The 15,454-nt window shown below is 51.1% G+C and overlaps 2 protein-coding genes across 23 annotated transcripts in view; one reads left to right on the top strand and one right to left on the bottom strand.

Moving 5' to 3' along the window:
- The window catches only part of Supt6h (suppressor of Ty 6 homolog (S. cerevisiae)), a 35,095-nt gene extending 27,388 nt beyond the window's left edge, over positions 1-7,707 (top strand). For all 7 annotated transcript variants that reach the window (XM_005402740.2, XM_013503388.1, XM_013503390.1 and 4 more), the window contains 10 exons: positions 8-148; positions 1,637-1,832; positions 2,240-2,478; positions 3,006-3,119; positions 3,272-3,396; positions 5,144-5,256; positions 5,502-5,579; positions 5,666-5,832; positions 6,296-6,483; positions 6,937-7,707. In XM_005402740.2, coding sequence (XP_005402797.1) covers positions 8-148; positions 1,637-1,832; positions 2,240-2,478; positions 3,006-3,119; positions 3,272-3,396; positions 5,144-5,256; positions 5,502-5,579; positions 5,666-5,832; positions 6,296-6,483; positions 6,937-7,123 — 1,548 coding nt within the window. In that variant the 3' untranslated portion in view covers positions 7,124-7,707. The remainder of the gene's footprint in view (positions 1-7; positions 149-1,636; positions 1,833-2,239; positions 2,479-3,005; positions 3,120-3,271; positions 3,397-5,143; positions 5,257-5,501; positions 5,580-5,665; positions 5,833-6,295; positions 6,484-6,936) is intronic.
- A 973-nt stretch (positions 7,708-8,680) lies between these two features.
- Positions 8,681-15,454, bottom strand: part of Proca1 (protein interacting with cyclin A1) — a 9,648-nt gene continuing 2,874 nt past the window's right edge. For 2 of the 16 annotated variants that reach the window (XM_005402726.1, XM_005402729.2), the window contains exons 2-6: positions 12,319-12,402; positions 11,436-11,507; positions 10,234-10,366; positions 9,806-9,964; positions 8,681-9,724 (exon numbers count right to left, since the gene is read on the bottom strand). In XM_005402726.1, the coding sequence (XP_005402783.1) occupies positions 9,055-9,724; positions 9,806-9,964; positions 10,234-10,366; positions 11,436-11,507; positions 12,319-12,402 (1,118 nt within the window). In that variant the 3' untranslated portion in view covers positions 8,681-9,054. Of the gene's footprint in view, positions 9,725-9,805; positions 9,965-10,233; positions 10,367-11,351; positions 11,404-11,435; positions 11,716-12,318; positions 12,408-13,643; positions 13,722-15,454 lie in introns of those variants that run through there. The other 14 variants (XM_013503394.1, XM_013503392.1, XM_005402731.1 and 11 more) reach the window with 12 other exon arrangements.

The following is a 15,454-nucleotide window of genomic DNA, read 5'->3' as shown; positions in this document are numbered from 1 at the left end:
TTTCTAGGTCTGGAACCACTTCGACAGCGGTTCGTGCCCAGGCCAGGCCATTGGTGTCAAAACTCGGTTAGACAATGGTGTCACTGGCTTCATCCCCACCAAATTCCTCAGTGACAAAGTGGTAAAGCGACCGGAGGAGCGAGTGAAGGTAGATAAGTGACTGGCCTAAGGTTGGACCAGTAGGGTTCTCTAACTTTGGGCTCTCCCCTCAGAAGTTAGGCTCCATTCCCAGTGCCTGCTGGTGGAGTTTCAGGGAAGATTTCTAACTAGCTGGAAGAGGAGGGGGTGAGCGGCATCTGAATGAGTAGCTGCCTTTGTCCACATCCTTTGTAAGGCAGTTTCTGCCTGTTGCCAGCCTTTGAGCGTGAGCTCCCTTCCTGTGTGGTGTGGGAAGCTGAGGTTTAGGCAGAGGGCAGGAAGCAGGGCTTAGCATCACATGCTGTGAAACAAAAAGGCTCTGCTTTTCCCCCAAGGCCAAATGGCACTGTTGTAGGAGATGGATAAAAACGTGTGGCATAGCCCTGTGCACAGGCCACCTCTGGGCTTGCACAGCACAACCAGATGACAGGGCACATTCAAATGGACTCTGCCTAAGAGGGTTAAGCACAAATCCTTAAGTAAATCCCTCACTTTCCTAATTTTCTTGTGCCATGACTGCCATTACTGTGCATTCACTAGACACCGTACTTGACATTGAACTTACGTTGCTTTTAATCCCACAAACTAATGGGAAAGCATAGTTTTGTTTTTTCAGAGGAAGTCATGTGTCTTTTCAGGATCACTCAGTCAGTGATATGGCTGAGGTCAGTTCTGCCAGATTCTCTGCTTCTGAGTGTTACGAATCCAGGAGAGTTGTGACCTTAGGAGCACTGGGAAGACACATTCCTAGTTTAGTGTATGTGCTGCTGAAGTGAGCGCAACACATTCCTAATAACAAAGCTGGGGAGATTTTTAGCAGGAGAGCCATGCAGAGTAACTGACTTTTGCCATTATTTATTTTTTGGGAGGAGGGGGTGGGTTTCCAGTACCAGGAATCAAACTCATGACCTCACGCTTGCCAGGCAGGCGCTGTGCCACTGAGCTTAATCCCCAGCCCTTTTTTTTTTTTCTTGTCTTTTTGAGACAGGGTTTTGCTATGCAGTTCAGGTTGGGCTTGAGCTCACTTTGTAGCCCAGGCTGGTCTCGAACTCGCAATGATCCTCCTGTCTCAGCAACCCCGAGTGCTGGGATTACAGGCTTGCGCCACTGTGCCTGACAACTTTTGCCATTATTTAGACAACAGGGCTCAAGCAAATAGACTGTGGTACAGCAAACAGCCATTGTTTTGCTTTCCTTCCAAAAAGGGCAGTGAGAATTTAAACACACCTTGGAAGCAGTAGTAGCCACTTTAGGAGAGAAGGGAAGAGTGACAGGGTAAATCTAACAGACTCTAGTTGGTTTCTTGCCTAGACTGGGAGGTATCAGTGCAGAACATGACATGTAGTTTGCATCAGACTCATCCCCAAACTTCTTCTTAGCTGGTGGGCTTTGGTCAGGTCTCACCTTTCCGCTTGGACTTTGGTTTTTGCATATGTGAAATAGGGCTTTGGGCTATATAATCTTTGTCCCTTCCAGCTCACCTGTTCTGTGGGTCTAGGTGGGAATGACTGTTCACTGCCGCATCATGAAGATTGACATCGAGAAGTTCAGTGCAGACTTGACCTGCCGAACCTCAGACCTCATGGACAGGAACAACGAGTGGAAACTGCCCAAGGATACCTATTATGACTTTGATGCTGAAGCAGCAGATCACAAGCAAGAGGAAGACATGAAGCGGAAGCAGCAGCGTACCAGTGAGTGTGTTCCCCTGAATCTTGGTAGCTCTCCCAGTATAGAACTGAGGCAGGGGGGTGTGGGGGGAGTGGGTGTGGGGGTGTGTGGGTGTATGTGTGTGTGTGTGTATCCCAGTAGGAGTGGGAGCTCAACTTCAGGGGCTGAGGCACAGAGATGTTAAGAAAGGGAGTCCTGTGTGACATGACTGTTGTGCTCACATCTGTTCAATAAGGCCTTGCCTTTTAAATCTCATTTTCTCAGCATCCTAGAACCCAGTCTAACATGTCATTTATAACAGAGAATCCAGGCCCAGAGAGGGTAAAAGAGTTGATCCTATGGTGGGTCAGAAACTAAGCCCTGATCTGTCCCATTTGTTTTGGCTCCCAGCCCCATTACCTGGTCTGTACTTCTCTCCTGCCCTCATTAGCGTACATCAAACGAGTGATTGCACATCCATCCTTCCATAATATCAATTTCAAGCAAGCAGAGAAGATGATGGAGACCATGGACCAGGGTGACGTTATCATCCGACCGAGCAGCAAGGGAGAGAACCACCTAACTGTGACCTGGAAAGTCAGTGATGGCATCTACCAGCATGTGGATGTGCGTGAGGAGGGCAAGGAAAATGCCTTCAGCCTGGGAGCCACTCTGTGGATCAACAGTGAGGTGAGACACATGCCTGCCCACCTGCCACCAGCCCCGCTCCTGATTCCAGAAACGAGACCTTTCTGTTGACTTTCACTGGGCATTAGTAACTTGGATGCATTATATGTATTTTAGCTCTGGAGAGCAAATAGGTGGGATGTAGAATGAATTTTGTTTATTTTGTATGTTTTTGTCTCCTTGCCTGTCCTCCAAATTTTAAAATGAATCCAGTGAGCAGGGGGAGAAAATGCCTGTGTGTACATACACATGTATCCAGTTTCTCATTCCTGTGTTGGGTGATGTCTGATGACATTCCCTGTTGTTCCCAAGAACCAGGGAAGAATCACAAACTTTGGGCTGTATAAGCCAGTGTGTCTGTGTTTGACTCAAAGTGACATAAACTGAAGATAACCTTGCAATGAAGTACAGCTTTAGCAGGACCAAGAAGTAAACCCCACGTGGGTTTCTCATAAAGTAGATTTGCTGATGAAGGGCTAGGACTTTCAGATCTAGGTGTATCACATGGAGCCTTTATCTTCTTCCCAAAGGAATTTGAAGACTTGGATGAGATTGTTGCCCGCTATGTCCAGCCCATGGCATCCTTTGCACGGGACCTTCTGAACCACAAGTATTATCAGGATTGCAGTGGTGGGGACCGCAAGGTGAGCCGGGAGGGACCTTGCAGGCTCTAAGGATATACACTTCCCCTCAGTGTAGGGGGCCCTCAGGTGACAAAAGAAGTATACATATGAATGTGCCAGACGTGTACCAAGCATGCTGCTGTCCCAACCTCTTCCCCTCATTCTCCCCGCAGAAATTAGAGGAGCTGCTCATCAAAACTAAGAAGGAGAAGCCCACCTTCATCCCTTATTTCATCTGTGCCTGCAAGGAACTGCCCGGCAAGTTCCTCCTGGGATACCAGCCCCGGGGTAAACCCAGGTGAGCACTGGTGCTGAGGAAGTGGTGCCACTGGGGTCCACAGATAGACTAGAAGGAGCCATGCAGCTCTGCTTCTACCTCACTGCCTTTCTTCTCTTGCCTGTGTATAGAGGAGGTGGAGGTTGGAGATGGGAAAAGAGGGTGATGATGTAGAGGCAAAAGGCAAAGATTCTCTGGTTTTTGTTTTTGTTTTTTCTGGTACCGGGAATCAAACTCACAACCTTGCGCTTGCCAGGCAGGCGCTGTGCTGCTGAGCTAAATCCCCAGCCCCCAAAGATTCTTAAAAGTACATTCATCAGCACTGAAAAGGGAGTTCCATTCATCTCATCTCTCCCAAGCAGTGATGGGAATTACCAGACATTGCCAGGTGCAAGACTGGGGCAGCACACTGGTCTCTTCTTCGTGTTCCCTGCTTCACCCTCCCCAGGACTCTTGGCACATAGTGGTTCATTAATGCTGCAGTGTGGCTCTTGTGCCCACACTGAAGTGGGTGGGTCCGGGTGCATTTTCTTTGCCTCCTGCACTGCCTCTTCTGTACATGACTGGCAGGCTGCCCTTCCTGAGGCATGCCTTTGCCTGTGTCTCTCTAGATCACCCTGAAGCTAGAGGAGAGTCCTGTTTCCTTAGCTGGCCTTCTGTGTCTCTTGCACACACTAGTAGTGATCACACCAAGCTTTTCTGTCCACGCCCTGTCCTCTGTCCTTCTCTTGGCCCTTGCCCAAGTCATATGCATTTCTGCTCTTAGCCCTGTATGGATGGAGCACATGTGAAACACAGCTCAGACTGTATTAGTGGGGCTGGGGGCCAGATGACAAGCCTCCCATACTCCGAGCACGTCTGAAATACTGTACTCCCGAGAAGCTTTTCACTGCAGTGCTTCCAGAGGATAGCAGCCAGGGTTGTGTGGGGGGCTGGTTACTGTCCCATGAGGAATAGCTGAGTAAGCCAGGGGCCTCTAACCAGGAGCAGATCTGTCATGATGGCTTCCTGTGGAAAGGAACACAGACTTGCGCATTCTGCAAGTATAGCAGAATGCACACTTGGAGATGATTTAGGGAGCAGGTTTTGGCTGAATGTGAGAACTTTGCCATACTTGGCGTTGGCAGTTGACTGTTGAGAGCTCTCCTTGTTGAGTACAAACCTGAGTTAGGTGTTGTGGTAAGCACTTTATGTAACTTCCTCAGTCCCCACACCCACACTGCTTGTTGAAGTGCTGGTTTTACAAATTAAGCAGACTCTGGTTTAATAACGTGATGCATTGTCACGTAGGTGGTCAGTGGCAGAGTTCACATTAGAACAAGAACCAGGTCTGAACTCAGGCCCTCTTCGTAACTATTGTCCTTCTCTCAGGAGTATTGAATAAGGGCAGACTAACCACTTCCTAGGGGCACTGCAGAAAAATTTCTGTGTAGGAGGCATTGTACTTTGTGGCCCCAGGAGCCCCTTCTGACCCTGACATTGTAACCTCAGTCTCCACCTCACCGGTAGATGCTGCCTTCACACTGCAGCTGTGTGGTGGCACACCCTCCAGCCAGCCTTCCCCTGGCAGCCTACATGCAGCATGTAGGGGCCACTGATTTGGCCCTCACTGAGCTTAGCTGTGCATGTGTCTCACTTCACAGGGCCAGCAGACTGTCATCTCTCCTCTACCCCAGCACCCAGTGGCTACTTCACATGGTGGACATTTGATCTGGTCACTCTCACAGCTACTCTAAGTACATCAGTATGTTTCTTTCTAAAATCCCAGGATAGAATATGTAACAGTGACTCCGGAGGGATTCCGGTACCGGGGCCAAATCTTCCCAACTGTGAATGGACTTTTCAGATGGTTTAAGGATCACTACCAGGATCCTGTACCAGGTAAGTTCTGTTCTCCCTCACCTTCTGGGGTGTGGTTGGAAGGACATGTGTAGCCTGACTGAAGTGATCATTGGCCCTGGTAGGCTGTCCTTGTAACTTGTCTCACTCCTGCCCCAGTCTTCCAGCCCCTAGTCCCTCCTAGGGAGGGCCTATACAAGTTCCCCTCCACCTCTCCCAGCCCCTGAACTGGGAAGCCAGAAATAGGTTTCTGGGGGGACAAAACTAATTCCAGCCATTTCCCACAGGCATTACCCCCAGCAGCAGCAGCAGAACGAGGACTCCTGCCTCTATCAATGCTACCCCAGCCAACATCAACCTGGCAGGTGAGGCACCTGGGGCTAGGACTGGAAGGGATGGAGCTGGGGCACTTTCACCTCTGACGTGCTGATCCTCACCTTTGTGCTTACAGATCTGACTCGGGCTGTGAATGCCCTGCCCCAGAACATGACTTCGCAGATGTTCAGTGCCATTGCTGCTGTGACAGGCCAGGGTCAGAACCCTAACGCTACCCCAGCTCAGTGGGCCTCCAGCCAGTATGGCTACGGTGGCAGCGGAGGAGGCAGCAGTGCTTACCATGTATGTGGCTTGGGGAGGAGGCTACCTGCGTGGGGTGGTAAGGAATGAGGGAACAGTTGTCTCTTACCGACTTACATTCCTTAGATATCTCTGGCCATGTCCACCTTGAAGAGCTTCATTTGCATAGATGGGACTGCCTCAGCCTTAAGCACCATCTCCAATAGACGTTCCTTTTCTCTAGCCCATTTGATAGGGAAGGGAATAAGAGGGGGTTCTCCCTTTCCAGAATCCTTTAGGATATTTGGAACCCTCAAGCCATTAGAAATCTGAAGTGTTTGGGACTGGTGGGCTTGTGTGCCTGTGACATATTGCTAGCCTCCCTCTGCTGCTCAGAACCAGTCTGCTCAGGAGCCAATCAGCTCCAAAGCTCTGTGCTGAGCCCACCCTTGCAAATCCCAGAAATCTGCATCAAAATCAAACAAGCCCACAACCCATCTCCACTGATCTGTCCATACCTCTCCAGGTATTCCCGACGCCAGCCCAGCAGCCAGTGGCCACACCACTAATGACCCCCAGCTATTCCTACACAACCCCAAGCCAACCCATCACCACGCCACAGTACCACCAGCTCCAGGCCAGCACCACTCCACAGTCTGCCCAGGCCCAGCCCCAGCCCTCCTCCAGCTCCCGGCAACGGCAACAGCAGCCAAAGTAAGTATACAGATAGCCGCCCAGGACAAGTTATTGGTAGGAACAGGTGTTATCATGAGGACCAGGGGAGCTTAGGATACAAAGGTGCTCTTGATCCTCTGTGGGGACTCAGGGCAATGGTTTGGAGTGAAAGATCAAAAGGCCACTGTGAGTCGGAGCATGGTGGCACACACCTGTAATCCCAGCACTCGGGAGGCTGAAGCAGGAGGATCGTTGCAAGTTCAAGGCCAACCTGAACTGCATAGTGAGATCCTGTCTCAAAAAGACATAAATAAATAAATTTTTAAAAGGCCACTGTGGCATTTGGCCACTGCTGCTTCTGCTCTGCCACAGCAAGGGGACTACTGCCTATGCTTGACCTCTGGGCACTCACCAGTGACTGGTGGAAAGGCTTCCTTAACAGCAAGCCCCAGAGGAGAGCTGATCTCAAAGACCCTTCCTTTCTCCTCTCAGGTCCAACAGCCATGCAGCCATCGACTGGGGAAAGATGGCGGAGCAGTGGTTGCAAGAGAAGGAGGCAGAAAGGCGGAAACAGAAGCAGCGGCTGACACCCCGGCCCTCCCCCAGCCCCATGATCGAAAGCACCCCCATGTCCATTGCTGGCGATGCCACCCCGCTCCTGGATGAGATGGATCGGTAGGAGGCCTGCTTTTTGGACTCTGGTTACCTCTGAGGCTGTGAAAGGCCTACCACCGCCTCACTCCCCGCCCTCTTTTTCTGTCCATAAATGGTGTGAAGTGGCAGTCTCTTTGGTGGTCGGCCTGGATGGGTGACAGACTGATGGCCTTGTGAGCTTGAGCTCAGTGTATGCCAGGCAGCAGTTTTCCCACTTCAGACGTTCACAGACCACCCGTCCTGGGACCAGGGTGGGAGGGAGTATGGCAGGGAGGAAGAAGATGAGAGAGTGGAGCAGTTTTGTTTTCTGCTCCATACAAGCCATTTTGAGCTTCTGCCCTCACCTGACTCTGGGCTGTGAAGGGGCACCAAGCTCAGCATGTGTGTTTCCCCCAGCCTTTGTGGGGAGAGGGATGCTATTTATTCAGTTTGGGGCAGGAAGGAGAGGAGGGAAAGCGTTTCTGATCCTGGTTACATCCTGGTGGCTGTCAAAGCAGGACTGTGGGGGACATAAGGGAACAGTGCTAACCTGCCAGCCCCTGCCTGGTCATCCACCTGCTGCCACTGCGCTTCCTGCCTGTCATTTGAATAAACAGTGTTTCTACAGAGCACTCGCCCAAGCTTCCCTCTCTCCAGCTCTCCGCTCAACAGGTGGTTTCAGAGCAGAGCTTCTGCTTCAGACTGCGTGAGGTTACTGTCCTGTGCCATCTTTTGTTGTGTTAAGCTGGCTTTCCTATCTGAGATGGTGTGCTCGCTTCGGCAGCACACGTACTAAAATTGAAAGGGAGATGGTGATACCCGCATTACCAGTCTGCTGTGAGGACCTGCCATGCCAGGTGTGAACTACTTAGCACAGTGCCTGGTGCTTCATAAATACGAGCTACTGTTATCACATGGACGCAGCTGCCTGCTGACTCTGCGGCCAGTCTTGCCTGCATAGTAGAGAAAGTGCTTCCTAAAGTAAATCTAGAGCCCCTCAACTTGAGCCCCTGTACTCCCCTTTTACCCCCTGCCCAGCTATTCCTTGGTCTCTGACAACCCCTAAATGAATCAGGGTTTCTGCCACACACACTTGCACACTGCTCCCACACAGAGGCCTGGGGAAGGGGAACCGGGATGTTGCAGGGGAGTCCACTTCCCACCCCAACCCCTCTTCCTGGCTTGGGCCCAGCCAGCCCTTTGGCTCCAGTCCCTCTTCCCCACCCCACACCACAGCTCCACTGATTCTTTGTTCTAAATCCTGATCACTCAGTTTTCTCACAAGAGCTTCATCTCACAGCTTTGTGAGTCACTGCTGGGACATGAGGCTTCTCCCTCCCTTTCCTCTGCATGGGGCAAAGCAAAAAGTCAGAAAGGGCCACTGCTGCCCAGACTTGGTGAGCTCCCTCCCCTTGCTCTTCAGTCAGGAGCTCTTTGGCTGTGTGTTGGCAAGAGCCAGGGGAAGGGGCTGGCTTAAGCACAAAAGTTCTGCAAGGGTCTAGCAGGAACAGGACCACAACGGACAGGAAGGTCATGTCCCCTGTGGTGCCGTAAGCACCTTCCCTAGGGCCACATAAGGAGGGAAAGGCCAGGCACAGTAGCAGAGAGGGTGAAAAGGTCCAGTTTATTGGTGGTACTGCTGCATAGTACTGCCCTATCCCAGAAGTAGGTTTCACATGTACCAGTCTCCCAGGGGCAGGAAGCCCACCCTCCTGCCCCAGCCCAGAGGTACTCTTCTACCCTGGTCCTAGGATGGTACAAAGAAACACCTGTCCCTCTGTTTCCCTCCCACTTATCTTCCCATGGATTTCCTTGGAAGCTGCATTGCCCTTAGGAAACCCCCCCCCCCCCGTCCCTGGCCCTTGGTTCCAGTATGCTCGGAGCTCTCTGCCTCCCGCAAGAAGTAGCCCTGTTGGAAGGAAAATAGCAGCAGGAGGTGAGCTACCGGCTTGATGCCATTTATTCTTCATGCTGCTCTCAACTGAGATTGGGGCTGGACAGTGGGGGAGATTTCCTCTTGGTCACCTTCCTGGCTTGTGAGGAGGTCTTTGTCCCATTCTTCTTGGCCTGGGTGGTGCTCTTCTCCCTTCTTCTGGGTGATGACGACTCCAGGATATCCTCACTAGAGTGTTCGTCTTGCTGCTTCTTGTGGTAACTGTCCTCACTGTCCAGGTCTGCGCGGCTTTCTGGGCTGGACTCTGACATCCGGGCCAACTCTCTTGGGCTCAAATCTGCAGGTGAAGACTCTGATTTCACTGGACTTTTCTTCTTCATCAACTTCCCCTTCTTGACTTTTTTCTTCGGTTTTGCCTTCTCATCTGTCATTTCCTCCTCTTTGTCTTTGTCTTTTTCGTTTTCCTTTTTCTTCTTTATCTTCTTGATCACCTTGTTACCCTGGCCCTTCCCTGTGGGGCTCTCAGAGCGCCAGATGGTGATGGGCGCTGCTGAGTCAGGGGCCCCAGGGACTGTGCCCATGCCCAGGTCAGTGGGCATAACAATGGGTCCCACCTGGGTTGGGATGGAAGGCTTGCTTTCTTCTTCCTCCTCTTCCTCTTCTTCTTCTTCCTCATGTAGGTCATCTGTCCCACACTCATGGTGGATAGGATGGTGGATCACTGCCACGGAGACAGGCCTGTAGCTTTTGCACCTGGGAGGAGGAGGACATAAAGAGAAGGTTGACAGATTGGAACCCCTGGAGCCCCTCCTCCCTCAGCCTGCCAGCACGCACCAGCCATACCAGAACCGCTCCACACACTTTTCCTCTGGGATGAGCGGAAAGCAAGGGCTCTGGCTGATGTTGAAGCAGGTTGAGCCCACATCTCGGGAGCAGGTTGAATTCGAGTCCCAAGAGCTGCTGCTGTTTGCCTTCTCTGAGCAGTCCTTTAGCCTGCCACACATGGGACTCTGACCACATGTGGTTCCTTGACCACCACAACCCCCAGGGGTCCAGAGAAAGAAGGCAGAGGGACTGTGGGCTGTGGCTAGGGTTGACCAGACTGCTGAAAGACTTCCCCCTTGCTCTTGGAGCACAACAAGGTTTCCTAGCTGGGGTTGGGCTAGCACTGCCAAGCCAAAGCTAAAGAGCAAAACCAAAGGCTGAGGGGGAGACAGAGAGTGGGGGCTCTGCCATGGATCCCCCAAGGAGGGTCCTCTCACCTGGAGTCACAGTCACAGCGGCCGACAGAGTGTAGATGCAGGTTGTGGTGGCCACAGTCAGAGAAGGGGTGGATGATGTGCCTGGCACACTGTGTGTGTTTCCAGCAGCACCTGTCAGACTCCTTGCATTCACCTGAGAGAGGGGCATCCTCAATCCAAAGGCCTCACTGAATTTATATGCCCCCACCCAGTAGTTCTGTCAGTACTGGTAAGAGCACTGCCTGTCTGCCACCCACTGCAGGAAGCATCTGCTCTTGCAGGCTCCCTGGAAAATGTGTAGTGCCCTGTCTGGTATACAGGAGGTCCTCCCAAGTCCCCCACTCTGCCCTGTGACATCCTGTCACTTAATTCCCCTTCCTTCTACAGGAGTTCACCTTCCAGGCCCTCTGCTGACTCCTGCCCTCACCCAGCAGCTAAGAATTAACAGCTGCTGGGCTCATCTGACCTTCACGGGCCCTGATGCACTTTGGCCCCAAAACATGGTGTGGCAACCCAAGCCTAGAGAAGCACAGACCTGACCACTGCAGCATGCTTTTTTTTTTTTTTTTTTTTTTTTTTTTTTTTTTTTTTGCTTGCTTTGGAACCGGGAATCGAACTCACAACCTCATGCTTGCCAGGCAGGTGCTTGTGCCACTGAGCTATATCCCCAGCCCCTGTTTCTCACTTTGAGACAGGGTTCACAGGCTGGCCTGGAACTTGTGATCCTCTTATGATCCGTCTTGCCTTAGCCCCCGAGGATGTTTGTATCACCACACCCAGCTCCTGCACTGATCCTTCTTGCTCATCCCTCCCCTGCCCACTTTCATTCTCCTTCCAGCCCCTTTCCTTCCGGCTCCTGACACTTTTCACTTTCTCACTTCTCCCTATCCCACCCTCCCCTCCATCCTGCCCTTGCTCCATATTCAAGTTCCCATTCTCTCCCCTAGAAGCACAGAGTTAACAACCCACACCAGCCTGCATCCCCTGTACCCTGTCAGGCAGCACAGATGCCAGGTCCACTTTCTCAGCAAACAAGCTGCTGGGATGGGAACTAGGGTTAGGACAGTCCCCTTGAATAAAGGCTCCTGCCGCCTCCGCTCAGCTGCGTGAGTTTCCCATGGCAGCCCCTGCTGCTTCACCTCTGTCCCTGCTTTGGGCTCCAGTCCACCCTGGCTCTCCCCTTCGCACCATCTAAAACATAAACCCATTAGGTAATTGTGTACCTCTCCTGGGCCAGAAGCCCAAGATCTCACACTCCAGGCAGGGGACGATGAGGGGCCCTCTTGCCTGTGCCCCTGGCATGAGATGACCGCGGGAGGAAGTGGGCTGGACTGATGAGTTCCTTGGCGGCCCGGCAGAACACGCTGGCTGGCTAGGCTTCCTCACGGGCCGTAAGGATTGTGCCTCTATCCAACTCCCACAAGCGGCAGAATTGGGGCAAGAGCTCATGCTGGCCACCAGCCAGGAACAAACCCAGGCCAAGGGTATGGAAGGCAAGGTGGCCAAAAAGTGCAAGAGATGAGATAGTAGTGCCCAGGCATTTCCCTAAAGATCCCCATATACCCTATCCCTGAGACTCACGTGGTGACCTTTCCTTTCATCCTGTACCCTTTCTCTATCCCAGGGTTGGGGAATGGGGTGGGGAGCCATGTGTGGCAGGACCTTGGACTAGCATCCCTACCTTAAGTTTCACCACTACTGCTGAACAGAGCAAAGGCAGCACAGTGGCACACACCCTGTACTTGGGAGTCAGTCCTAAGGTCAGTCTTGGCTCACTAGCTGGGTGACCTAGGGCAAATTACTTCTCTGAGCCTTCATTTCCTTATCTTCAAAATGATATGGTAGTAATACCCAGTTTGCAGGATTTAGGAGAAGACTCAATTCACACGTGTCAAAGATATTCACGTACGATAAAGTGCTCTGCAAAGGAGGTGGGACTAGGAAAACCCTATCTCAATACCCTCCCCCAAAAAGCTCTAAGGAAATGGGTACTGTGATCGGGCCTTAAGGAAGGGAACAAGAAAGGCACCTGGTAACCCCTTCAGGACCAAACATCCTTCCCTCCACCAGGGTGCCAGCTACCTGAGGCCAGGGACAAGGACCCACCTTCAGAGAAGGTAGATGCATCAGTGCTAGATGTCAACCCAGGCAGCAGATGTCTTCTCTCCCAGCTGGGTAACCTGTTTACATCTGAGAGAGTACAGAGCGGCAGTGGCAACAGCCGCTCCCTACCCATGCCACTTGTTCATCAAATGTGTCCTGAGAAAGTCTGGGCCCTGCTGCATCATAGAGATATAGAGGCTTTTTTTTTTTTTTTTGCGGTACCAGGGATCGAACTCACGACCTTGTACTTGCCAGGCAGGCGCTTATGCCACTGAGCTATATCCCCAACCCCAATACAGAGGCTTAAAAAGAACAACATAAGGCCAGGTGTGCTGTTGCACACCTGTAATCCTAGCATTTGGGAGGCTGAGGCAGAGGGTTGCCACAAGTCCAAGGCCAGCCTAAAATACAGAGCAAGATCCTGTCTCAGGAAAAAAAAAAAAAAAAAACAAACAGTCCCTGCTGTCAAAGAGCTGAAGGAAGAGGTGAGGAGAGGGATGCAGGGGAGGTTCACAAGAACAGTGTGTTGCAGATAGAGGGAGCACAGAACAAGGGTCACCTGCCCCAGACTGGAGACAGGGTCAGGGATTATGGAAGACTTCTTGGAAGAAGCATCACTGGAACTGGTGATTAGGAGTGCACTGGGATCAAGCCGAGGAAGGGCAGCTCCAGAACTTGTCCCAGGAGTGCAGAGCCTGGCCAGGGTATCCCTGGGTAGAACTCCAACTTTCTGGTGTGCTAGGGATTGAATCTAGGGCCTCACACAGATGAAGAAAGAACCCTGTCATTAAGCTGAACTCCAGCCATAGGTTTGTCCTTTGAGGATTAGAGGCTTGCTTAAGAAAAGGAAGCTAAGGGCCAGGGAGATAGTACAGTGGCACAGCGCCTGCCTGGCAAGCACGAGGTAGTGAGTTCGATTCTTGGTACCAAAAAAAAAAAAAAAAAAAAAAAAAAAAACCCACCCAAAAATGCTAATTCTAAAGCCGGGCATGGTGGCGTACACCCGTAACCCCAGCACTCAGGAGGCTGAGGCAGGAGGATCATTGTGAATTCAAGGCCAGCTGGGCTACAAAGTGAGCTCAAGGCCAGCCTGAATTGCATAGTGAGACCCTGTCTCAAAAAGAAAAAAAAAAAGAAAGAAAGGGAAGCCAGGCCAGACATACTGGCACATGCCCATAATCCCAGCACTTGGGAGGACACTGATACAAGAGGATCACTGCAAGTTCAAGACCAGCCTGGGCTACATAGTGCATTCAAACCCAGCACAAACTACATAGCAAGACTTGTTTAGGGAAAAAAAAAAAAAAAAGAGAAGAAAAGCTGATTACACAGGGTCTTCAGCAGCACTTGGTCATCCTTCAACAGGTCCTGGTCAGCTCCTCCGGTTTTCCATAGCAGAGTAAGTACTCAAAACATATTAAGTGAACAAATGACTTCAAGCACTTTCCGAGGAACTCCTGCACTGCTACTATTCCTCTTGGCAGATAATTTCACCATCACATCCTGTGACTGCTTCTACCCACTTCAATTCCAGCTTGGGGATGAGGTATCCTTCCATCATCATGCCCAAAGCATCTATACTATAGGTACCGCCCAGAATCTCACCCTCTTCTTATTTATTTACAGACAAGTTCTCATTAAATCGTCCGGGCAGGACTCTAACTTGGGCTCGTGCCTCAGCCTCCCTAAGTGCTAGGATACAAGTGTGCACCTGCTCACCTTCTCCCTCTACTGGCTGTCACTGCCCACCTCCCTTTACAGGCTATCAACATCTCTTTAAACAAAACATTCTTTGCAGGGCAGTTGCAGAGCTGGGGATTGAACCCAGGGCCTTGTGCATACTAAGCAAGATTTCTATTGAGCTACATCTTCAGCCCATTTTATATTTTTTTTGAGATAGAGTCTCACTATGTAGTTCAAGCTGGCCTTGAACTCACTATATAACCCAGGCCAGCCTGGAACTCATGGCAATTCTTCCTCAGCCTCCAGAAGGCTGGGATTACAGGTCTGTGCCACCACACCAGGTAAAATTTTGTTTTTTTGAGACAGGGTCTTACTATGTAGTTCAGGCTGGCCTCAGCCTCTTAAATAAAACATTCTGTCAATGCTGTTTCTCTTTTGGCCACTGCATAGTCTCTTTATCCTTTCCTTTCTTTCTTTCTTCTTTTTTTTTTTTTTGGTACCGGGAATCAAACTTATGACCTTGCGCTTGCCAGGTTGGTGCTGTGCTGCTAGGCTATATCCCTGGCCCCCAAAAAAGCACCTTCTATTTTTTGCGGGGGTCACCGGGAATAGAACTCAGGACCTCATAGTTTGCCGGGCAGGTACTGTGTTGCGGAGCTACATCCCCAGCTCCTCTACCTTTTTCAATACAAGAGGTTTTGTTGTTGTTGTTTTGTTTTGAGACAGGGTCTCAGAAGTTATATAGCTCAGGCTGGACTTGAACTTACTGTGTAACCCAGACTGACCTCAAACTCACAGCAATTCTGCCTCAGCCTCCCAAGTGCTGGGACTACAGGAATGTGCCACCACTTCCAGCTTCAATCCAAGTTTTTAAACTCATTCACTGAATAGGCATATTGCACAGCTCTAGTGCCCACCAGTATAGGAGGCTCAAGCTCTACCTTCAGTAAACTCAAAGACTCCCCTGCTTCTAGTCAAGCCACCTACACCACCACAGCCATCTGCCCCTTTATTAGAACAGCTTAGGCAAAGGCCACCAGCAGTTTCCCATAGGCAAACCCAGTGGCCTTCTTCCCCTCTCATCTCACCTGACCCTGCTAACTAGTCAATTTTTTCTTGGGCTTCCATGATGGGCCTCTCTCATCTTTCTCTTCCTTTTCCAACTAGCTTTTTCGTTCTTTCCTACCTCAAATGCTGTATTCTTTTCCTCTGCTGTACTCTTACACTGGTGACTTAGCAGGGTTGTCTTTGACTACCCGCTGTACGGTTGGACTCCACAAGCTTGGCCCAGATAAATAAAATGACATACACCAGAGCCGGGCATGGTGGTGCACGCCTGTAATACCAGAACTCAGCAGGCTGAAGCAGGAGGATCATTGTGAGTTTGAGACCAGCCTGGGCTACAAAGTGAGCTCAAGGCCAGCCTGAACTGCATAGCGAGACCCTGTCTCAAAAG

The sequence above is a fragment of the Chinchilla lanigera genome, unplaced genomic scaffold, assembly GCF_000276665.1.
Source record: "Chinchilla lanigera isolate Chin_1 unplaced genomic scaffold, ChiLan1.0 scaffold00080, whole genome shotgun sequence".
Lineage (NCBI taxonomy): Eukaryota > Metazoa > Chordata > Mammalia > Rodentia > Chinchillidae > Chinchilla > Chinchilla lanigera.
The sequence above is the reverse complement of the archived record's forward strand: the minus strand, read 5'-3'. Positions and strand labels throughout refer to the sequence as shown.